At 66.8% G+C, this 23,298-nt stretch overlaps 3 protein-coding genes across 5 annotated transcripts; all 3 read right to left on the bottom strand.

The window, feature by feature from the left end:
• Positions 1–305: 305 nt before the first annotated feature.
• On the bottom strand, positions 306–2,600 carry JMJD8 (jumonji domain containing 8). The gene is given in 10 exon segments (XM_080555994.1): positions 306–536; positions 682–711; positions 713–817; positions 897–964; positions 1,060–1,179; positions 1,281–1,349; positions 1,457–1,553; positions 1,652–1,700; positions 2,310–2,393; positions 2,471–2,600. Coding segments are annotated over 10 exon segments (792 nt in total). The 5' UTR covers positions 2,560–2,600; the 3' UTR covers positions 306–455.
• WDR24 (WD repeat domain 24) lies at positions 2,310–8,710 on the bottom strand. 2 transcript variants are annotated; one of them, XR_013939535.1, is made up of 10 exons: positions 7,982–8,710; positions 7,532–7,709; positions 6,098–6,773; positions 5,660–5,775; positions 4,485–4,606; positions 4,161–4,265; positions 3,714–4,051; positions 3,325–3,509; positions 2,916–3,155; positions 2,310–2,393 (listed from the first exon to the last, which is right to left on the bottom strand). XR_013939535.1 is itself a non-coding variant. In XM_080555993.1 (9 exons), exons 1-9 carry the CDS (start codon positions 8,529–8,531, stop codon positions 2,987–2,989), a joined length of 2,439 nt encoding a protein of 812 aa, XP_080412119.1. In that variant the 5' UTR covers positions 8,532–8,710; the 3' UTR covers positions 2,810–2,986. The 2 variants fall into 2 exon arrangements, 1 of the variants encoding a protein (XP_080412119.1); XM_080555993.1 differs by lacking the exon at positions 2,310–2,393 and having other exon boundaries at positions 2,810–3,155.
• A 1,164-nt stretch (positions 8,711–9,874) lies between these two features.
• On the bottom strand, positions 9,875–22,787 carry FBXL16 (F-box and leucine rich repeat protein 16). Of its 2 annotated transcripts, XM_080557481.1 has the most exons (6): positions 22,297–22,787; positions 13,453–14,172; positions 12,315–12,823; positions 12,091–12,175; positions 11,341–11,404; positions 9,875–11,140 (listed from the first exon to the last, which is right to left on the bottom strand). In XM_080557481.1, exons 2-6 carry the CDS (start codon positions 14,155–14,157, stop codon positions 10,992–10,994), a joined length of 1,512 nt encoding a protein of 503 aa, XP_080413607.1. In that variant the 5' UTR covers positions 14,158–14,172; positions 22,297–22,787; the 3' UTR covers positions 9,875–10,991. The 2 variants fall into 2 exon arrangements, with proteins under 2 accessions (XP_080413607.1, XP_080413606.1); XM_080557480.1 differs by lacking the exon at positions 22,297–22,787 and having other exon boundaries at positions 13,453–14,574.
• Positions 22,788–23,298: the final 511 nt, after the last annotated feature.

Raw genomic sequence — 23,298 nt, 5'->3', positions numbered from 1 at the left:
GCGAGGGGCTGGGGGAAGGCCGGGGCTGCTTCCCTGGCCTCTCCCGGTGGCTGGTGGGGGTGGGGGGGTGTGCATTTTGTCCCCGTCCCCTGGTGGCAGGTTCGGTGGCATTGCTGGAGCCGAGGTGCCGGTTCTCCTCCTAGCCCTGCGTGCTGTGCAGGCAGCAGGGGCTGTTCCTGTTCCAGCGCAGGGCAGCGCCCACCCGAGCCCCACCCTGCCCGCGTGGGCCGGGGTTTGCCCCAGCTCCCGTCCCTGCCTGGCAGGGCTGGCGCAAGCCCCGCGGCAGGGCCTAAATTTTAACCCAAGGTGGGGGCAGCCCAGTTAAAAACCACAGCAGCGGGTGCTTGGTCCCGACACCAGTGTTTCGGGCGGGGGGGGGGGTGTCTGGTGCCCCCGGGCTGCTCGCTGTGTCGGGATGGGGCACGGACACCGGGGGGACGTCCCCGTGCCCAGCGCTACCCCAGGAAGGTGGAGATGAAGACGCTGGTGTCCAGGTTGAGCGTGGCGTGCCACCAGCGGTCGGGGAAGTACAGGACCTGCGGGCAGAGCGCAGCGGGGGCTCCCTGGGGCTCCCGCCCCGCCACGGGAGCTGCCCGCCAGAGCTTTTCCCTCCCGCCCTCGGGCCGGGGCGGCAGCCGAGCGCTGCCTGCGCCCTGCCTGCGCCCTGCCTGCAGCCCTCACCTCCCCGGGGCGGACGGTGCACTCCAGCGGGCCGCTCGGCCGGCGGCAGCGTGGGGTAGGTGTGCTGGAGCCAGGCCAGCGTCGTCTCGTTGGGGTGGAAGTGGGGAGTTTTATCCGGCGGGTAGAGAAACCAGCGCTGGGAGACGCCACAGAGGCTCAGCGCCCCCTCGCCAAAGCCCCCGGGTGGCTTCCAGACCCCCCGGCCCCCCGCTCACCTTCCTGCCGAAGATCACCTCGGAGTAACCGGGGCCATGCCAGTGGAAGGGGACACCCGAACCCGAGCCTGGGGAGGGAGCGGGTGCTGGGCGGCCCTGGGGCTGCCTGCGCCCCCCCCCCCCCCCCCGCAATGCTGACCCCACGGCCCCACGCGGCCCCCACCTGCGATCCCGAAGCTGTAGGCGCCGCTGGTGCCGGGGATGCGGAACGGCGGCGGCACGTACTGCTGGAAGAGGGGGCCCCACTCGGTGAAGTTGTTGTCCCCGAAGAAGTAGAGGGTGTCTGGGGGGGGGGGGGGGGGGGGGGACAGGCGCTGAGGGGGCTGCGCAGGGGCCAGCCGTGGGTTGGGGGGGGGGTGGGGGGGGGGGGGGCGCGCTACCCACCGCTGCCCAGCGTGGTCGGGTCCTGCGGCTTCAGGAGCTGCTCCACGTACTCCTGGAAGGGGACGTCCACTGCGGGCAGGGCGAGAGCTCAGCCAGGAGCCCCCACACGCCCTGCCCGGGACCACTGGGGTGGGGGGGGGTGCGGGGGTGTCCCACAGACCCCCGCAGCGCCTCACCTTTGCGGTAGGAGTAGGTGTTGGCCGTGCTGAGGCGCACCAGGCGCTGCCCGAAGGCGGCCAGCAGCTTCTCGCGGGTGCACAGAGCCCGGAACGCCTGCGGGACGGCGGGACGGGCACGGTGCCGCTGCCACCCCGCTGCCGCCCCCCCCAGTGCCCCCCCCATCCCCCCCCCCTCCAGTGCCCGGCACTCACCGAGTTGTCCGTGACCCCGCGCAGGATGACGGGCCGCGAGAAGGCGAACCTGGGGGGGGGGGAGGGGGGGGGGGGGGGGGCGGCGCAACCAGGGTGGGGGGTCCCAGGGGAAATATGGGGATGGCACCAGGACCCCCCCCCCGGGGCCCCCCCCCCTCCGAGACCCCCTCCCCCGGGACCCTCTCCCCGGGGTCCCCCCCACCCGACACCCCCCCCACCCCACCCCCGAGACCCTCCCCGGGGTTCCCCTCCCCCAGGGTCCCCCCCCCCCCGAGACTCCCCTCCCGGGACCCCTCCACCCCCCCTCGCGGGACACCCATCCCGGGACCCCCCCGAGACCCTCCCGGGGTCCCCCTACCCGAGACCGCCCCCATCCCGCGACCCCCCCCCACCCCTCGGGGCCCCCCCGAGACCCCTCCCCCGGGACTCCCCGCCCCCGAGACCCGCCCCCCCCCCAGGAATCCCCATCCCGGGACCCCCCCGGGACCCTCCCCCCCCCCCCCGCGACCCCCCCCCTCCCCCGGGGCCCCCCCCGAGACCCCTCCCCCGGGACTCCCCCGGGACCCCCCCCCCCTCCGAGGCCCCCCCCCCCTTCCCGGAACCCCCATCCCGGGGCACCCCCCGGCCCGCCCCCCCCCCGCCCCCCCCGGCCCGGTACCGCTGCAGGAAGAGGGCGGAGGTGAGGGCCGCGTCCGCCCGCTCCACCGTGCACCGCGGCTCCTCCGGCACCGCGCCCGCCTGCCTGCAACGGGAGGCCCCCCCCGCTCGGTACCGGCCCCGCTCGGCGCCCGCCCCGCCGCTCCCGGCCCCGCTCCCCACCAGCCGCCTCCCGCCGGGGCCGCGCCGCCCGCGGGCCGGGCCCAGGCCAGCGGGGCCAGGAGGCCGAGCAGCCGCCGCGCCGCCGCCATGGGCCGCCCGCGGACTACAGCTCCCGGCACGCACCGCGCCGCCACGGCTCCCGGCGGGGGGGGCCGCGCTTAAAGGGGCGATACCCAGCGCCGGCCAGGTGGGGCCCACAAGTTGGGCGCCATGCGGACCCCCCCATAGGGACCCCCGTGCCGTAGCGGGGCCACCGCGAGGGGGCTGAGCGAGACCCCGCGGTCCCCAAGCGCGGCCCCGAGGCCCCCCCCCCCACAGCCGTCAAGCAACGCCAGGAGCCCCGAGGCTGGTTTGGTTTAATTCAGTACAAAACGGCACGCGCAGGGGTGCGGGGAGCCCCCTGCCCCCAGGCTCTGTACACAGGATCCCCAAAATAAATACGCACACAGGGAGTCGCCGCGGCACCAATTCCTGCCCCCCCCGGCCGTGGCGAGGGGCCGGTGCCGGCGGCGGGGCTCAGGTGTACTCGCAGAGGTGGCCGCAGCCCGCGGGGCAGTGCGAGCTGGTCTCCAGCCACTTCATGATGTGCTGCAGGTGGCCGCCGTGGCTGCAGCCCTGGCACCAGACGAAGAGCCCCTTGACGACGTGGTGGCACACGGCGCACATGCTGGCACACTGCCGGCACCTGCGGCGGAGGTAAGGGGTGAGCGAGGGCTGGGAACGGCCCCGAGGGGACACAGAGAGGGAACGGGGTGGGGGGGGACCAGCCCCATCCTGCTGCGTACTGCTGCCCCGGCAGCCCCCAGGCTGTGCCAGCAGGGGACGCGGGGCTGTCCCCCAGCTCCCGCCCTCACCTGTCGCAGATCCAGCCCCTGTTGCTCATGGGCCGCTTGCAGTTGCTGCAGTTGATGTGGAGGGTGGTGGAGGCCTGGTTGAGGCAGTTGATGGCGCGACACGTGCTCAGCTTGATCACCTCGTTGGAGATGTTCCAGAGCTGGAAGCGCTGCAGCAGGTCGATGTAGGAGGTGTACCAGTGCTCCTGGGGACGGCACGCACAGCTCAGCCCCAGCTCCCAGGGGCAGAGCCCTGCAGAGGGGGAGCTGCTCTTCCCCCAGCCCGCACGGTGCTGGGCCAGCCCTGAAAGCGGGGTCGATCCTTGCCCAGCCCGCCAGGACAGGACACCCGGGGGGGGAAAGCAGCGAGGAAGAGGCCGTGGGTTTGGCTGTGGGCTCCCCCCCTGTACCTGGGTCTGCTCATCGATCTCCTTGCGGATGCGATCTCCCAGCACGATGAGCACGGACACGGCCGTCTGCACATCCCCCTGCTCGGCGTAGAAGAGCAGCGTGTCCCGCACGATGGGGCTGAAGAAGTCGGAGGGCAGGCGGTTCTCGTAGAGCGAGTGGGAGATGGAGATGAGGGAGAAGGACTCCACGGGCGTCAGTGACACCGTCTCGGCCTCGTTGCCGCTGACGTGAGGGGAGTCAGCCTTGTCCTGCAGGTGGTCCAAGGCTGACGGGTTGTCCACAATTTCGTGGCGCAGAGGGAAGGCCTCCTGGGGAAGGCTGTATTCCTGCTCCTCAGCTGCAAGGAGAGACGCCCGTGCGGTCAGGAACGAGCGCGGAAGGCCGGGAGAGGATCCGGCCACGTGGCTGGGACCAGCAGCAGCTCTCAGCACCAGCAACACGCTCACCGTGCGGGTTCTCGTGGTCCATCATGTACAGGTCATCCTCATCCGCTTCCACGTCTCCCAGCAGGTAGTCCGCAGGGACATCGCTGCCCTCCGTCTCCTCGTTGTCTGTGTGCCCAGGGAGAGGGAAGTCAGCACAGCCCCCTCGGGGAGGTCACAGGGGTAAATCACCTGTCTGCTGCCCCCTGGAATGAGCATACCCTCGTTTACAGGATAGATGTACCCACTTAGCATGTACCAGAGCCACCTATGTCCGGGACTGTGCCATCAGGGATCAGCTGAGGACAGCCGCAGGACTGTGCCCCCCCCCCCCCCCCCAAACGCTACCTTCGTTGTTGATCAGAGTAGAGGAGGAATCCAGGAGGATATTTTCCGTGCGGCTTTCTCCTTTGCTGCGATCCAGTCTCGACTCGCTGCCCAGCCCAGAGGGAATGTCCTTCAGGTTGAAGCTGGAAAAGAAGCCGCTCACTCAGTTTAAAAGGCGCAAAAGTTCAGAGCTTCTGTTCTAGCCAGCAAGCAGGCTGGATGCGGGTCTCCAGTTACGATGTGAATGGTGGAACAAGAGACATAATTCTCCTGAGAGCAAAAGAGTCAGCTGTCCCCACTTTGTAACTTAAAAAATAAATAAATAATAATACACTGCATTTGTGAGCACAGCCCTTTCTCTCAGCCTGGCATCCCTGTGCACCCACCGAAGACACCTGCAGAGGTTTCCCTGAGCGGTTTCAGAGCCGAGCACAGCCTCTTGACTCCATTTCTTGCTGTTCACGTTCAGCTTAGAAGAGGGTAAATAGGAGCTGCTTCTCTGCAAGATGCTCGGCTATTTGTTATGCGTCGCTGCTCGCAGGCTCCTCCGAGACAGAAGAGGAACTGAATGGAGCTGACGCAGAGCCGCGATCTCCGGCTTGTGCTCGTGGTTTTGAGCTGGTGACAGGCAGTGACCTGGCTGGCTGCGGAGCTCGGTCGATGGCAAGGCGTTGTTTGATGTTATTTGAGTCTTTGCCACTCATCCCGGGAACCCAGCCCTGCGAGGTCTGAGAGCTAATTTGGAGCTCTCGCTCCTCACTTTCATGTGTCATTCGGAAGAGGAAAAACAAGTTTTCCTGCCTCGTCAGCCCGCAGCGGGGTTCTCAACACCAGCGAGCCACTGGCAGAGCGGAGCTGTGCTCTGCCTCTCGGAGGCAGGAGGAGACCTCTCCGCACCAGCCCCGTGGCAGCTCCGGCAGCCAGACAGGGGCTCTGCGTCCCCAGCCCACGGTCACAGCCACGGTTCAGTGACTGCCGACACCACACCAGCCTCACACCCACCACAGCCAGCTTCAAACGCCGCTTCAGAGAGGGGAAGGAGCAGCACAGAAGCCTGCGTGGCTCGAGGCCAGGCTGCCCGCTCGCTCCTCACACCCACGCAGAAAACGACCGCACTCAGACGACGCCAACCTGCAAACCAGGGCGGGCTGAGGCCGGGGCTCTGACGCTCACGGAGCTGCTCTGGCGTCCCTTACCTGTTCATGAGCGGGAGGGCGGCGCTGCCTTTCCCCATGCTGTGATTGAGGTTAGCGGACGACACGGTGCCGAGGCTGGAGTAGATGATCCGGAGCATCGTCCACGTCTGAGCCACCTGCGTGGGACAGCCACGGTCAGACCTCACCTGTCCCAAGCAGCCCCTGGCTGCAAATCTACCAGATCACCTGCCCATATACCGAGCTGGGCAGGCTCTGGGGGATGCCGAGTGTCTGAGCACACAAGGAAATTTGTGCTTGCTGTAGGCAACAGCGCTGTGGGTGAAGGGAAACCTTCCAGGGACAGCCACAGGGCAGAGGGGAAGGGACAGAGGGACGGGATATCAGAGGCAGAGCACCGCTGCCAGCCAGGCCTCCTCCTCCTCCTGACAGCATCCCCCAACCTCACGTCTGTGCCGGGAGCCCCTGCCCCGCGCTCACCTGGTTGCGGTCCAAGCCCTTGGCCACCTTGGCGTTGTGGTCGCAGAGCTCGGCCAGCGGCCGGCCGGCCAGCGCGTACTGCTTGGCTGTGTGCACGAACCAGTCCATGCTGCCGCTCTCCACGTCCGTTTCGAAGACGCTGAGGGCGCTCGAGGAGGAGATGTACTCAAACTGCTCCGTGGGGTCCAGCTTGCGCTTGAAAAAGATGGGGTGGCGGCGGTCCCCGATGTAGGGCTTGCGGTTGGAGTCGGAGGAGATGAGGCTCTCCTTGGCCGCGAAGGCCAGGTCTCCGTAGAGGCTGTAGCACAGCCCCTCGGGGTTGGCCCGGTCGATGGGCTGGCTGGCGTCCTTGAAGATGTGCTGGTAGAGGGTGCTGTCCTTGGAGCCGGACAGGAGGAAGTAGGGGTCGTGGAGGTGTCGCCACACGATGCCCGTGGTGACGTCCTTGTGCTCCTCGAACATGGCGGAGGGGATGAAGGGGCGCCGCACGTCCCAGACGTAGATGTTGTGGTCCACCATCATGGAGCAGGTGGCGATGTGGTGCTTGCACTCCGGGCGCCACTTCACTCGGGCCACGGAGGCGATGGTCTGCACGCAGTAGATCTCCTTCGCCCGCGTGGTGTTCATGTCCCACACCTTCACCATCTTATCCCGGCCGCCTGTGGCCAGCCAGCCCCTGCGAGAAGGACGGGGAAAGATGCTGAGACACCGGCCCGCGGGGCGGGTGGAGCTCACGACATGGATGCAGCCGCGTGCCCGGCCATAGGCGAGCCGTGGCCATGCCACGGGGAGGCAGCCAGGCTGCAATCGCACCCTCCCACGTGCTAATAGCCAGGTGAGGCAGCACCTCTCCTTCCCCTCCCAATTTGAGGTCCTGCGTCTTCAGAACCACGCTCACCTGACGGGATCCTCATCCCTCCCACATCTATTTTTTACTGGACATGGACAGCAGAGAGAAAAAAGGCCAGTCTGAACAGACTTCGGTGCCTCACTCAGCTTGCGAGGAGTCACAGCGGGATGCGAGGAAGGTGCTACAGCACTGGCTGCGCACAGCTCCATGGACACAACTATTTACAGACACACCTGAACCGCCCCCAGGGAAAGGCAGGAGGGAAACCTGACCAGCTGCAAGAAAGAGAGCTGGTATCTGCCCTTCCCTGAGCTGACCACCAGAGCGAGACGTGAAGGCCCTGGCACCAGACTGGGCATACCCGAGCATTAACAGTGGCTCAGGAAGCCCTGGCGTGTCAAAAACACGAACAAAACCCACACCTCCCTCTCCATCTTCAAGAAAAAGTACTAACTGCCCCCATCTTCATGCAACAGCACAGAGGCCAGGGTGTCAGAGACCCCGCTTCCCTTGGGAACCCATTTTTTGGGCTCTCTGGTCTCTGTGGAGACCGAGCAGCTGCCAGGGCCGGGCCCCGCACCCACCGGTCCTCGGGGTGCCAGTCGCAGCAGAAGACGGGGCCGTTGTGGGCCGTGAACATCCTCTCGTAGCGGTCGGGCCGGCGGATGTCCCACAGCTGCACGTTCCCGTTCTCAAAGGTGGCGGCGAAGGTGAAGTAGTCGCGGATGCTGAACTGGACGTCGCGCACGCTCTCCGACTGGCCTGAGCGGGGAGAGAAGGGGAGAAGCGATGGGACAGAGCTCCGGCGATGCCGCTGGGAGAGGCGAGGAGGTCCCCAAGCAGGGACGGATGCAGCCGGCTTCAAACCAGCCCCAGGGAGCCCTCCTGAGCCCACCCCGAGTGGCAAAAGCCCCTCGGCTCCCTCCATGCCCGCTCCGAGCGCCACGTCCCACGCCTCACCCTCCTCCTGGGCGCGGGGCGAGGGCAAAGACCCCGGCCGGGGCAGCGGGGCAGCGGGGGGGGCGGGCTCGTACCGGAGAAGGTGCTGACGGAGTCCTTCTTGCGCAGGTCGAAGCACTTCATGTAGCCGTCCTGCGAGCCGCTGAGGAGCATGTACACCTCGGTGGGGTGGAAGCAGACCTTGTTGACCGTGCGCTTGTGCTCGGTGAAGAGCTGGTCCTGCTTGTTGCGCGACGGCTTGCCCAGGTTCCAGGTGACCACCACGCCGTTGGTGGCGGCCGTGGCCAGCAGGTTCTCGTCCATCTGGTGCCACACCACGTCGGCGCAGCTGAAGTTGAGCGAGGGCTTGCGGCCCACGCGGAGGTTCAGCTTCTCCACGAACTGCTCCTCCTCGATGCCGTAGATCTTGAAGATGTTGCGCCCGGCCACCACCACCTGGGCGGCGTCGCGGCACACGCTGATGGCGTTGGCGGGGGCGTCCAGGTGGCAGAACATGGTGCGCCCCGACAGCGCCGCGCCGCCCAGCGCCGCGCCGGACCGCGACATCTTCTCCATGGCCGGACGGGGCGCGGGGACCCCTCGCCGGGACGCGGGCTCCGAGCCTGGCGGCACGGCGGGCGGCATTCAGGCCCAGGAGGCCGCCCTGCGCCGCCTCGGCCCGGCCGCAACGAGCCCCGCGGGGCCGCGGCGCCCTCCCCGGGGCCTCCCCGGTTCCCCCCCGGTTCCCCCCCGGGGCCCCCCGGGCCCGCTCAGCCCCCGCAGGCCGCAGCCAGGCCCCAGCAGGCCCCGGCGCGGAAGCGGCCGCCAAGCCACGCCCCCTCCGCCAAGCCACGCCCCCTCCGCCAAGCCACGCCCCCTCCGCCAAGCCACGCCCCCTCCCGCCCCGCCGCGAGCTAAACCCCGCCCCCGACATAGACCACGCCCCCCGTCAGACCACGCCCCCTACACCAAGACCACCCCCGAGTCAGGCCCCGCCCCGCCCCGCTCCAGGCCCCGCCCCCGAACCTCTCAGGCCCCGCCCCCAGCACCAGGCCACGCCCCCGACCCATCCAGGCCCCGCCCCTCTCCAGGCCCCGCCCCCGCCCCGCTCCAGGCCCCGCCCCCAGCACCAGGCCACGCCCCCGACCCATTCAGGCCCCGCCCCTCTCCAGGCCCCGCCCCCGATCCATCCAGGCCCCGCCCCCAGCACCAGGCCCCGCCCCCCCCCGTCCCGGAGCGAGGTTGCCCGGGGGATGTGGGGGGGGCGCTGGGGTGGGGGGGGTACGGGGGTGTGGGGGTCTCTGAGGCTTAATGGGGGCGTGGGGGTATGGGGGTGCCCTGGGGGATTTGGGGGGGCTAGGGGGGGGCACCGGGGGCACGGGGGGGTACATGGGGAGACTGGGGGGCAGCGGGTGTGCTGGGGGGGTGGGGAGGGATGGGGGGCACTGGGGGTTATGGGGAGGGACGGGGGGGCGCTGGGGGGTGTGGGGAGGGATGTGGGGGCGCTGGGGGGTGTGGGGGGGCTGGGGGGTGTGGAGGTGCAGTGGGGTGGATATGGGGGGGGGGGCGTGTGTTATGGGGGATATGGGGGTGCCCTGGGGGTGTCGGGGGGGCGTGGGGGTGCACTGGGGTGTACGGAGACGCCCCCACCCCATGCTGACAGGGGGCTGCTCTCCTCACCCCCTCCCCCAGCCCGGGGCACCCCGAGCCCCCCCCCGCTCCCACCTTGCCCTTGCCCCCCCCCCCACCTCCGGCTTCCTCCCGGGGGGCTGCACCCAGCACCCCCGTCCTGCGGGCAGGGGTCCCCCCCGCCCCGACACCCCGGGGTGCCCTGACGCACCCTTGTCCCTCCGCGATGTGCCGGTGCTTTTGGGGGGCAGCCCCAGCAGCGCCAGCAGCGCACCCCGGCCCCATTTCAGGGCCTGAACCTCGGGCTGTTTTGGGGCCAGAAACGGGCGGTTTGGACAAAGGAGCGAGCGGAGGCGGCGGGTGGTGCAGCAGTTCCTTCCCGGCCGTTACAAAGGCAAAACAACCCGAAAGCGTGTCCGTGTCCGTGTCCGTGTCCGTGTCCGTGCTCGTGTCCGTGCCCGTGCCCCGTGCCCGGCTCAGCCCTGTGCCCCCCGGCCCCCCCGCAGCACCTGGGGCACCCCGGGGTGCTGGCGGTGCCCTGCAGCGGGGCCGCTCTCGGTGGCACCCGGGCGATGGCTTTAGGTCTGGAAGAAGCGGCGGCGTGTCCCGAGGTGACGTCCCCTGCCTTGGCGTGGCGGCACCGCTGTCCCCCCGCCACCCGGGAGCCGCAGCAGGGCAAGGGGACGGTCCCCAAGACCCCCGGGGACCCCCCCCGGGACGTGCCCGTCCCAGCCGGACGGGTCACAGCGCTGGGCACCGAGTGCCACGTCCCATGGGCGTGCGCACAACGGCGGTGGCCCCTTGCCCCCCCCAGCTCTCCCCAGGCAGTAACGGGGTGACGGCCCCGACAGCGGGGGGGCATCACCCCACCGACCCCGGTGGAAATTGGGGTGCAGCGGCCTGGGGATGTGGGGGGGGGTGAACAGGGCCACGGCCTGGCTGGCAGAGCCGTATGGGGGGGGGGGGGGCTGGGGGGCGGCAGGGTGGCGGGTGCCACTTGTCACTGTCCCCCCCCGCCGTGCCACGAGACTGAAGCAAGCGAGCATGCGAGGGCGGAGGAAAGCATCCTATGGACGGGCAGGGCTGGGGGGTCCGGGGGCAGGAAGGGGGGGGGCGCACAGCACGGGGGGGGTTGGCTCGTCTCTCGGATCCGGGGGTGCCTGTGGCTCCGTGCGGGGGTCCCGGGCACCCGTCCGTCCAAGCACCACCCATGGGTGCCAAAAAAGAACCTTCCTTCTCCTCTCGCCGGGCCCGGGCCCCTCGTCAGCTGCGGTGGTGTTGGGGGGGGGAGATGCTGGCATCCGGGGCGTCGAAAGGGGGTGGGGGGTGGGGGTCTTTACACGTGGGTCGGTCGAGTCGGCAGCGTCTCTTGCGTGTCCCCCTCCCCAAATCCCGCAGACAGCAAGAAATCGGTCGGGTGACGTCGGCCGGCGGCGCGGCTGGGTCTGGGGGGGGCCGGTCCCCGGCGGGCGGGCGCTACTCGATGACCATGCAGCAGGGCAGGTGCTGGGAGAAGTACTTGAAGAGCTCGGGGGTGGCTCCGGGGCAGTTGGTGAGCTCCAGCTCCTCCAGCTCCTGCAGCTGCACCAGCCCCGACAGGCCCGTGGTGGTCAGCAAGGGGCAGCCTGCAAGGGGACAGTGCCACCGTCACGGCCCCGGCCACCCCCGTGTGGGTGCCAAGGGGGTTTGGGGGCGTCCCTGGGCTGCAGGAGCCCCCGCGGTGCTGGGAAGGGGGGTGCTGGGTGTCCCCAAGGGCTGGCGTTGTCCCCGTGCCCGGCCTCTCCTCCCCCTCCCCGGCCTCCCCAGCCTCGTGCTCGGGTCTCACCGGCGAGGGACAGGAGGCGCAGGCTGCCCATGCCCAGGAGGTGCTTCAGGCCAAAATCCTGCACCTGGAAAAGAAACAGGAGTGGGACCGGGATGGGGGCAGGCAGAGGTGCTGGAAATGGGGTACAGCATCCACGGCACCCCAGGCTGAGCCGGGGTGGGGCGGTGGGATGGGGTGGTGGGACAGGGTGATGGGATAGGGTGGTGGGATGGGGTGGAGGAGAAGGGTAATGGGTCAGGGTGGTGGGACAGGGTGATGGGATAGGGTGGTGGGATGGGGTGGAGGAGAAGGGTAATGGGTCAGGGTGGTGGGACAGGGTGATGGGATAGGGTGGTGGGATGGGGTAGTGGAGTAGGTGGTGGGATGGGGTGATGGAATAAGGTAGTGGGTTGGGTGGTGGGATGGGGTGATGGCACAGGGCAGCGGGGCATCGTGGTGTGTCAGGGTGATGGGATGGGGTGATGGAACACTGCTGGGTCACTGGTGGGACATGGTGCTGGGACACTGGTGGGACTGGGTGCTGAGGCAGGGTGATGGAGCTGAGTCCCGCTCAGCCCACAGGTGCCCCCCACCCCTCCCCGTGTTCCCAGCCCCACGTCACCCTTCCTGCCCAGGGCTCTCCAGCAGCCCCAGGACGCCCACCCTGAGCTCCCGCCCCATCCCAAAGCCAGTGCCACCTCCCTCCTGTCCCCTGCACCGGGCACGGCCGCGGGCTCCCAGGGCGGGCAGCCCAGCCCCGTCCTCCCGTACCTGGCAGCACCAGCGCAGGTAGAGGCTCCGCAGGGACGACATGGTGGACAGGTAGCTGAGCCCGGTGTCGGTGATCCGCACACACCTGTGGGGACACGGGACAAGGAGGTGATGGGGACACGGGACAAGGAGGTGATGGGGACGTGGGACAAGAAGGTGATGGGGGCATGGGACAAGGAGGTGACGCGTTCCCCAGACCACGGCCACCAGGCACGGCCTCGTACCTGTCAAGCACCAGCTCCTCCAGCTTGTGCAGGTCGCAGGCGATGTACTCCAGGGCCATGTCGGTGATGCGAGGGCACCAGGACAGGTCGAGGCTGCGCAGCTTGCGCAGGTTCTCGGCCACCAGCTCCACGCCGTCGTCCGTCACCTTGGAGCAGCCCGAGAGGCTGAGGACGCTCAGGTTGGGCAGGCTGTGCACCATGTTGACCACGCCGTGGTTGGTGATCTCCCAGCAGGAGTTGAGGCGCAGGGTGTGGGTGGTGTAGCCCTGCTTGGCGGTGAAGTAGGCGAGCGCCGTGTCCGTCACGTGGTAGGCCTGCAGGTTGAGCTCGGCGAGGTTGGGCAGGAGCTGCGAGATGGCGGCGATGGCGTCGTCGGCCACGTTGATGCAGTCGCTGACGCTCAGCGCCGTGATGCGGGCGTTGAGGCTCGACCACAGCCCGGCCTCCGTGAAGTCGTTGCAGCCCGAGAGCTCCAGCCGCACCACGCCCTGCATCTGCTCCAGCATCACCTGGTGAAGGGCGGGCGGTCAGGGCACCCCGCATCTCCCCCAGCTCAGCCCGGAGCCCCCCGGCTCTTCCCCCTGCCCCAGCCCCGGCCGCACCATCGGCCTTCACAGCAGGGATGGGTAAAGGCTGTAGGAGCACCCGTGGGTGGCAGGGGTGAACACCTCCCCCCCAAAATCTTGGGAGAGCAGCCCTGCACCCACCCAGTGCCCAGACCATGGGCAGGGGTCCAGGAACCGGCAGCGTGGTGATGCCACCTGCCTGCTGGACGAGGTGGGTGCTGGCACCATGTAGCTGGGTGTAGCCATGAGTGGTCTGCACCCTCGGTGGGGCCAAAGAGAGCTCTCGGTGGTGCAGGCTGTAGCAGGTGTGTTCCCAGGCGCCACCGTGGTGGCAGGAAGGTTGGGCCCGTTGTGTCACCGGGCTCCATGTTGCCTGGGGGCATTGCCACATGGAGGGGAACCAAGCCTTGTACCCCCAAAACCTTGCCCCCCCTTTGGGTGCAAGCGGTCTGCAGGGCTGAGCACTGGGGACATCCATGGGGACATCCCATTGGGGTGATCCGCGATGCCACTGGCCAGGCATCTTACCCACCCCCGTCCCCGGGCACCTCACTGGTGCCGAGGCCACCTACCTCCAGCCCTGCATCTGTGATGGTCGACCTCTTAAGGCTCATGGACTTGACCCCCTTCTTGGACAGGGGGTAGTTGTCAATGAACTCACAAATGTCCAGGTCGGAGACGCCCACGAGGCAGAAGCCGTCGAAGCCCCGCACTGCGAAGCCCTGCAGGCTGACGAACTCCTTCTCGCCCCCGGGCAGGACGTTGTAGAGCTCTTTGGTGTGCAGGACGGGCGTCAGGCCCACCCAGAACTTGGGCTGGTAGAGCACCCGCCGCCACGCCTTGCACACCTGCGCCAGCACGCACTTCTCGCACGCCGAAAAGTACCAGAAGAGGCGGTTGAGGATCTTCTCGTCCACCGCCAGCTGCCTCTCCGAGGGCGAGCCAGGCAGCCGCTCCGGCGAGGGGTGCTCCGCCCCCGGGGTGGCCTCGCTCGAGTTCAGTCCCACCAGGGAGGCGCCGGGAGGGGACGAGACGCCGGCCAGAGCGGCCAGGGAGAGCGGTGAGGCCAGGCTGGGGATGGGCAGGTCGCTGCGGGGGGCTAAGGCCGGGCTGAGGATGGCAGGCACGGAGGAAGGCTGGCACAGGCGGTTTTTCACGGCGGGGGTGCCTTTGGTGATGCTGGCGGAGCCGAGGCCGTTGGGCTGCGTGGGGATCTTCACCAGTCCATTGCGGGGCAAACATGGGGGCTTGGTGTCGCCGTTTCTCGGGTTCGACATCTTCCACGGGTCTCTCTGCAACACAGGGGGGTTATGAGTGGTTGCTGGCGAGCACCGGGCTCCCCGGGAAGCATGGAAGACATGGCCGGGGCCGGGATGGGGCCGGGATGGGGCTGGGGCAGTGGTAGAGCCCGCGTGTGCTGTGCTGGCAAGCCCGTGCCGGCCAGGCGCCGCGTCTCGCGGTGGCACCGCAGCAAACAGGCCGATAAATATTTCAGCAGCAGCGAGGCAGGCTTTCAAACGGCCCTGCCACACCCCGCCATGCATTATTAAACACATTTCCCTCTATAAACACGGAGGTGAATAATTGATGGGGGCTCAGCCTCCCTCCCCGCCCCGGCCGGTGCCTGGCGTGGGGTCCCACCGGTGCCATGCCTGTCGTGCTGGCACCCTGCGCACCACGCTCACCGGGGCCAATCCCTGCCAAAGGACTGGGTCCTGTTCCCCCTGCAGGGCCCAGCCTGGGCTGAGGCTGGAGTGGGCTAAGCCCTGTCAGACCAGGAGGAGCTGGAGCCCAGGGAAGGGACATTTTTGCCCCCAGGAACCAAAGCGTAAAAGCCCTTGTCTGGCTGGTGACCGATGGCACCGAGTGAGCAGCGTCCCGGCCGGTGAGCATGGTGCTGATGGCCTAGGGCCGTCCCACCCTGGGGACAGTGTCCAGCTGAGCCAGCCTCTGTGCTGCATCCTGACAGCCCCAGGGCACAGATGGCAACCTCCCCTGCTGCCCCAGCCCATCACCTTGAGCCTCACAGCATCTCCGTGCCCTGCTGGACCAAGTGGAGGGGAGCAGCCCCCCAGAACGAGCCCCGCAACATGGGCAACTGCAAGCGGCATGGTTAGGGGGTGCAGCACCTCCTGGAGACTCCCCAGCAGGATGGCAAGGCTGAGCTCCAGGCTTTGCCCCACAATTTAAGGGGCAGTTTTCTGCCTGTTTGCCCCGCTGAGCCGCTGGCTGGGTGGAGGGGAAGCAGGACAGCAGTGGCAGTGAGCACTGAAGGCGCGAGCAGCCCGTATCCACATGCAGGCCGGCGCAGCAGCGGTGGCATCGGCACCGCCAGAGCCTGTCCTCCGGGGACGGAGCCGGCCCTGTGCAGACAGCCTGGCGCCGCTCCCCTCTCGGATGCAGCCTCCACTTACTCTGCCCTACGGAGGGTTTGGGGCTCTGATGCTTGGACATGTGCTAAATTTGCTTGAAAGCAGGAGAAGAGGAGGGGAAAAAGGAAAGAAACTTAAAACCAGTGGCTCCGAGCTTGGCAGCAATTAGGGAAGCAAACAGAACATGCACCAGGGTGTCTAACACAGCACTACAACACAAATCAAAACAGATAATTACCACGTGGCACAGAAAGGCTGTCGCTCCGGCACAGAGCCCACAGCGAGAGCAATTCGCCATGCCGGCTGCCTCCGGGGAGAGGCCAGGTGGTGGGAGAGGGGCAGCCCGGGGCCTCCAGACGTGGGAGAGCAAGCCAGGGGCAGGGCCTCCCGCAGGGGACAGTCACGGCAGGAGACAGATGCTGACAACCCTCAGACTGAAATTCAGCCAGAAGGAGGTGTTGGCAACAGTTACAACCAGCTCAGACCAAGGTTTGTCCCCAGGGCAGGGCTCCAGGGGCCGGAATCAGTGGCGTTCACAGTCCTGCTTTGGAAAGCTGAGCCAGGTCCCCCTGCCCCCGGCACCGAGGCTGCCTGTCTGGCTCAAAGATATCGCAAACCATGAATGAGCCGGGAAGTCACTTCATATAGAAACACGGCCAGCGATGTAGGCCCTCTGGGCACAGGCTGGCTCCAGGCATGGTCAGTGGGAGGCTGGGCAGGTAGGGAGATGGCTGCATCCAGCCAGGCTCTGTACGTGGCCACATCTCTCCAGGGAAGGGGGTAGCCAAGGATCTGGGGGCTCCTACCACCCTGAAAGGAGCAGGGCCATGCCTGGCGAGGACACCATCCTGGAGGAGATGGGCAGGGAGCACAGACGGGGGAGGTGTGTTGGTCTGATCACCGCTCTCCTCTGTCTCTGGCACCATGGGGCAGCGCTGGGATCTTCCCCACCCCTCAGCTGCAGGGAAGCCCCTGGCTGTGGTCAGCGATGCAGCAGCCCCCCAGGCTCCTCTGGCCCAGGGGAGAGGCCGTGTTGCTTCACTGTACAAAGTGCAAGCATCCCATCCTGCAGAGATCAGAGCTTCCATGTGCAGGGACACACAGAGAACACCCTGCCCTGCCCCAGGCCCCTAACCCACTGGGACAGACTTGGAGAAGTCAATACAGAGCCCTTCACTCTCAAGCCATGGTTTGACTCCTTTGTGCCTTCTGATGTTCCAAAAGCTCTGCAGACATCTCCAAATGCTTTTTGGCCACCCCAGGGCAGAAGAGGACCTTTCCTCCTCTCTCAGGAGATTTCAATACCTGGTACAACCACCCTTACTGTGGGCTCTCGCAGGAAGGACCCAGCCTCAGAGCCCCTCACAGCAACCCCCCTCTGCTCTCACAGACCTCATGGGGGTGGTGTCTACCAGCAGTGCAATACCAGCTCCCAATCCACAGTGGGAGGAAACATGACAAAAGCAAAGGGCAAAGTCTTTTAGTCCCCCGAATTCATTCCAGGGTGCACATTTCACAGGAAATGTCATTGCCAGAGAAATCACTTCATTCATGAGGGTTTTCTCATCCACAATGAGCGATGATGCAGTGGTGGGGGGCGGATTTGACGCAGGAAGAGAGAAGAAAGAAGAGGGTCTAAGAGCCTGTCACTACAAACATTACATGGGTGATGAGGAAGCTGGGATGGATAGAATAAAAGCAACCAGGGTTTGCCCAAGCCGTTGGAGAGTTTACTGTCTCCATGTGGCAGTGAGGAGGGATTAGGGCCTCGAGAGAGGGACAGTATGATCAGTCACCCTGTTAGTGCCACCCTGGTGCAGGTGCTCCCTGGGACGCTGCAGGCTGTGGCAGAGACTCACTGAATGGCACTGCTGTCCCACAGGAAGGGCCACGGTGGACTCTGGATCTGTGGGCTCGGAGGCTACGGGGCTGTCTCCGGCTGACCCCGGGCTGGCTAGGTTTGGGGTCCCTGGGGAACGGGGCCAGGCCGGGCCGTTCAACACCACGGACGGCAGCCAGGCCCCGTTCAGTGGTCCCGGGCCGTTCAGCACCACGGACAGACAGGGGGCTCAGCACCACGGACAGAGCCCGGGGGGGCTCGTTCAGAACCGCGGCCCCGTTCAGCACCACGGACAGCGGTCAGACTCCGCTCAAGGCTCCCGTCTTGTTCAGCACCACGGACAGCTCCGGCCCCGTTCAGCACCACGGACAGCTCCTGGGGGCCGTTCAGCACCGCGGACAGCTCCTGGGGGCCGTTCAGCACCGCGGACAGCTCCCGCCCCCCCCCCCCCCCCCCCCGCCCCCGGCAGCAGGCCCCTGCAGCCCCCCCCCCCCCCCCCCCAAATAGCCCCCGCGAGGTCCCGATCTCTTCACCACCTCCCGCGAGTCCCCCCCCGCTGCCCTGCCAGCCTCCCCTGAAGCCCCGTTATTGCCCTGCTGGAATCCAAGGCTGATGCAAAATTATTATTTGTAGAGGCGCTGCTTCAGTGACAGAGAGCTGCTCGGCAGCGAGCAGCCATCGCTCACGGCTTCCTGCACACACACACATGCACAAACAGACATGCATGGACACACACACACACACACAGCCCATCGGAGCCCCAGGGTCTGGTAGATGCACCTTGCATGAGCCTTGACATTCAGACGCACATATACATGCACACACACAAACAGATAAGCGCATGCACGCACGCACACACACGCGCGCAGGGTTGCATCAGCTGAATTCATTAGCCCATCTATTTTTACTAATGCAGCAAATCAAGTTGCTCTACAGGCGGAGAAAACACACCCAAGACAGAGTGCTGTGGCAGAGCACACAGGCAAAGCTTTTGTCCGGCAGTCCCGAGGGTAACAGCTCCCCGGGACTGTCAGCTGTACGCTACAGCCCCAGCCAGCAGCAGTGCCAGGCAGGCTCTTGCTCTGGGGGCTGAACCTGTCGACCAGAGCACATGGTAGTAATAAAGACATCCCACTACAAAGATCTCCCTGCCCAGCAGTGCTCGGCAGTGTGCAAGCTGTTTCCTGCTCTGACTGCATCAGGTCAGACCATTGCCTGTGCTGTGTGCAGTCACAGGGGTGTATGTCCGTCCCCGTGGAGCACTTGGAGCACCCTGGCAATGCAGAGCAGCCGCAGAAGGCCCTGGAGGAGCCCCTGCTCCCCTAGGAATGGAGGGACAGCAGGGGTGCATAGATGGAGAGAGGCTGCCTGTACACGTGCGTGTGTGTGTGCACACGCGGATCAGCCCTCCCAGGCCTGGACTCACACACATCAGCTGGGAGAGAGGCTCAGAGCACGGCTCCAAACTGAGCACCATGCATTCCCCCACTGCACAAGCCAGGAGTTCACAGTGAGGAAGAGCCTCCGCTTCCCTCCACTCTGCTTGGCCCAGGGACCTGCTGATTGTGTGATGGGAGCTGGGAAACTCCTTCCTAAGATTACCCTGAGAGCTCCCTGAGAGGCCAGGAGCTCCCCTACCAGCTCCCAACAACGCCACGGAGCTCATCCCACCTTGCAGCAGGCAAAGAGGCTCAGGAGGCCCTGGAGAAACAACAGAAGGCAAAACTTCCCAGCAGCAGGCAGTGGGGGCCCCTCTGGCTGTTCTGTTGTCTACTTGTGGCAGGGTTCATCCCTTTGGTGCCCCGGGGGGTGCGGACCGGTGCTGACCCCAGCCATGGCTGCCCAACACAGTGATTTAGCCCTGGGAATGTGGATGTGCCTGGTCAAGCTGGAGAGCTAAGCGTGGCCTGGAGCATGCAATTCTCCAGTGATGTGCCACTGCTGAGGCCCAAAGCTCCCAAATACGTCAAGCCCTGTCCTCCTCCCTATCCCAGGCAGCTCCATGTCCCACAGGGACATGGGGGAGGAATCACCCACACAAGGGGAACATGGGATGGTCGCGAGCAAACATCTACACACAGACCAGGGCAGAGTTGGACCATGACTGTGGCTGACCTGGGCCCACCTCCTCCAGCCCCCCCTCGAGTTACAGGACCTCACTGCCACAGGGAGGATGCTCACGCTTCCTTGTCCCTCAGCCAAGCTTTTCCCTGCTCCCCGCTGACCACGGCACGGTGAAGGGGGAGCAGCTCCTCTTGTGCCACAGCCACAACATGCCCGGCAGGGTGCAGCCCTACTCGTTGCCCCTTTTGGCCCTGGGAACAGGTGAGAAATAGGGCAAGGCCTGTCTGTGGTCATCGAGGAGAGAGGAGCCAGGAGGCTGCGCCTGGCTTGTGGCTGTCCCTGAGTCCCAGTCCCTGGGACACCAGTGTCTTCCCTGGGTACCTCTGGGACAGGGGCCACCACCACCAAACCCAGCGCCTTGCCATGCCATCGGTGTGGCAGCACCAGCTCAGAGAGGCCACCAGCACGGCCTGAGCCCTGCCCCAGACCCAGTGCCCATGAGGATGTGCAGCATGGGCGGGGGGGTCCTGTGGTGTTCAGCCACGGGACTTCTTGCTGCGGGGTGCTGTGTGGCTGCTCAGTGCTGCCATAGGCTCAAAAAGCTGTTGGGTACTGTCCTGTGACCAAGACCATGGCCCTGTGACAGGTGGCAGTGCCACCCTGGTGCTCCGTGCCCTCTAACCACCTGCCTCAATTTCCCCACCAATGCTGACCCCATGCAATGGGGACTACTGGGGCTCCGTGGGTCAGTGTGATGCCCTGAGCCTGCTTGTGGGGCCGCCCCACAGCCTCCTGCTCATCCAGGAGCCAGAGCTGGGCACGGTCACACCTCCAGCAGGGAGAAACCCCGAGGAACGCCTTCTGCCCGCCTGCCCCTTCCCCAAAAGCTCTCCTGTCCCTGGAGCGCCTGGGTGAGCGTGGCCATCCCTGTGCCAGGTGGGCAGAGGTTTGGCGGGGGTGGGATGCTGCCAAAGGGGCCCCAGCCTGCTCCCAGCACAGCATGAACACAGCCTCCAGCCCCCAAAACCAGCAGGTTCCTGAGGGAGACCCCGGCCTCCCTTCTTTCAGGCTGGACCATGGCCATGTCCCCACGGGATGGGCAAGACGCAGGTGACCCCGCTGGAGGGGACAGGGGACCCTCTCCTCCCACCTGCTTCCCCACACGTGCCACCCAGCCCGAGCAAGGGCCCTGCACCCCAGGAGCAGGATTTAGGGGGCCAGGAGGTTCCCAGCACCGGGAGGCTCCACCGCCGCATCCCTGCCGCCACGGAGAGGAAAACAGACCCGGAGGATGGGAGAGGGATCGATGTGGGGGAAGCCAACTCGGGGAAAAATAGATATCTATCTCATTAAAAATGGATGCTGAAGCGAGTCCTCCCCACTCCAAAGCCACCTCCCTCCCTCTTCCTGGTAGCCGGAGTGAAATCAGCTCCGAGCTTCCAGAGGAGGGGAAATGCCAGCACCACACAGCTCCCGCTCTGCGCCCACCGAGCCCCCCCCCCGGCCACCACGGAGGCACCCAGAGCCCTGCGCCTCGGTCCCCAGCCCGGGACCACTGCCAAAGTGTCCCCACCACAGGGACGCTACCACCAGCCTCTGTCACCCGGACGCTGCCACCTCCCGCCTGTGCCACCAGACCTGGCACTGGGGCACAGTGGGGCCAAGCGATCCCCCACAACACTCCCAGGCTCCCCCACCTCTGGGGCCATAAGGACTGCCTGGATCCAGCCGCAGCTCGCAAACCTGTGCCTCGGTTTCCCCTGTCGCCTGGCCCAGCCTGCCACACCACGGGGTCTGTCCTCGGCTTCCTGAGCCGCTATAGGGTGCCCCACACCGAGCTGGGGCCCTGCTGCCAGCATCTGCCCCGTGGGCTCCATCCCTGTCTTGGGCCTGTCCCTGCGTGCCCCTGGACCCTGGGAGTGACGTGACGGGAGGGGGCTGCCCCCAGTCCCCATGGCTTCTGTCACCCCACAGCAGAGGATAACCCCACTGGGGTGTTGGGGTGCCGGCGTGCCAGGATGCTGGGGTGCCATGGTGTCGGAGTGCTGGGGTGTCGGGGTTACGGGGTAACGGGGTGTCAGGGTGCCTGGTGTCAGGGCACCAAGGTGATAGGGTGTCAGGGTACCAGGGTGATGGGGTGCCAGGGTGTTGGGGTTTTAGGGTGACAGGGTACCAGCATGATGAGATGCTATGGTGTCAGGTAATTTGAGTGCCAGGATGTTGGGGTGCCAGGGTGCTTGGGTGCCAGGGATGGAGCTCCAGGGTGATGGGGTTTTGGGACTTCAGGGTGGTGGGATAGCAGGGTGCTGGGATCCCCTAGTGTCTCGGTGCTGGGATGCTGGGGAGCCAGAGCGCAAGGGTGCCAGGGTGATAGGGTGCCAGGATGTCAGGGTGCTGGGGTTTTAGGGTTGGGGTTTGCCGGGGTACCAGGGTGCTGGGTTGTCAGGGTGCTGGGATGTTGGCATGCCAGGATGTTGGGGTGACAGGGTGCCTGGGCACTTGGGTGCCAGGGTGATGGGGTGACAGGCTGTTGGGGCTTTAGGGTGACAGGCTACTGGTGTCTCATGGTGTGGGGGTGCTTGGATGCTGGGGTGCCAGGGCGAAGGGGTGTTGGGATTTTCGGGTAACGGGGTGATGGGGCTGTTTTGCCCCACGATGCCACCGGGGTGGGTGAGGAGCCTGAGGGTGCTTCAGGGACCGCGGGGGGGGGGGGGGGGGGGGCAGCATCCCCACCGCGGGCTGCCCCCGTCCCCACACCGACAACCGCGCTCATCCCCGAGCCCCCATCCCAAAACAGCCCCCCCGCTGCCGTGCTGCCCCCAACCCTCGGGGACCCCACGCTCCGGTGCCCCCCCCGCCCCGTTTCTCTCCGCTTTCCCGCGCCCCCCCCCCCCCCCCCCAACGCCGAGCCGGGAGCGCGGGGCCCGCTCCGCCGCCGTTATATAACGGGGCTGCGGGATCCTGCACCGGGGGCTGCGGCCCCAGCCCCCTCCCCGCCCGGCGGGGCCGGGTGGCCGTGGCGGTGGCGGTGCGGGCTTTGTGTCGCAATGGTTGCCCGAGAGCGAAGGGAGCCGAGCGGCGGCGGCGGGGGGGGGGGGGGGGGGACACGACGACGACGAGAAAAGCGGGGGGCTGCTTACCTCCAGCTCGCCTAGCTCATGCCATGCCGTGCGCCGACAGCCGCTCCTTTCATGTGCGGGGAGACATCGGGAGGAGAAGCGGGGAAGAAGGAGAGGAGGAGGAGGAGGAGGAGGAAGAGGAGGAGGTGGGGGAGGAGGAGGAGGAGGAGGATGGGGGCTCGGTGCCTGCCCAGCCTCACCGCTCGGCCGCGGGGCCGCCGGGCCTCAAGGCGACAAAAAGAACGGCGGGGAGGGGAGAAAGGAAGGGCCGGATCCGGATCGGTGCCGGGCAGCCCGGGCTGGAGGCTGCGAGCGGCTCGCACACGCCGCGCACACGCACACGCGCGGCTGCACGCCCGCACCCGCACCCGCACCCTCCCGGGCCGCCACCGCCGCCCGTTAAAGAGCCCCGGAGCCGCCGGTAGCGGTAACGGCACCGTCGCAGCCCGGCCCCCGCGGCACCGGAGGGGAGAGCCCAGGTGAGGGTGCAGGAGCCGGCCCCGGGGGGGAGCGCGGGCAGGGCCGGGGGGGGGCTGGAGGCACGGCTGGAAGGGGGGAGGGATGGGGGAAGGAGGGAGGGAGGGAGGGAGAGGCGTAGGGAGGAGAGATGGAGGGATGGAGGGAGGGAGGGATGGAGGGATGGAGGGAGGGAGGGAGGGATGCAGGACAGATGGGAGATGGAGGGATGGATGGAGGGATGGATGGATGGATGGTTGGATGGAGGGAGGGAGGGATGGATGGTTGGATGGAGGGATGGATGCAGGCACGGATGTATGGATGGAAAGATGAATGGAGAGATGCAGGGACAGATGGATGGATGGAGGAAAGGATGGAGGGATGGGTGCAGGGACAGATGGAGAGATGGAGGTGTAGATGGATGGATAGATGGAAGGACGGATGGAGGGATAGGTGGTTTGCCCCAGGACAGACGGTTGGAGGAAGTGGTGGAGGGATGGACAGGTGGACACAGGGATGGAGGGATGGGGGGGTAGATGGAGGGATGGAGGAAATGATGGAGGGATG

This window comes from Anser brachyrhynchus, assembly GCF_964034855.1.
Source record: "Anser brachyrhynchus genome assembly, chromosome: 15".
Lineage (NCBI taxonomy): Eukaryota > Metazoa > Chordata > Aves > Anseriformes > Anatidae > Anser > Anser brachyrhynchus.
Note: the sequence above shows the minus strand (reverse complement) of the source record. Positions and strands in the feature narration are given on the sequence as shown.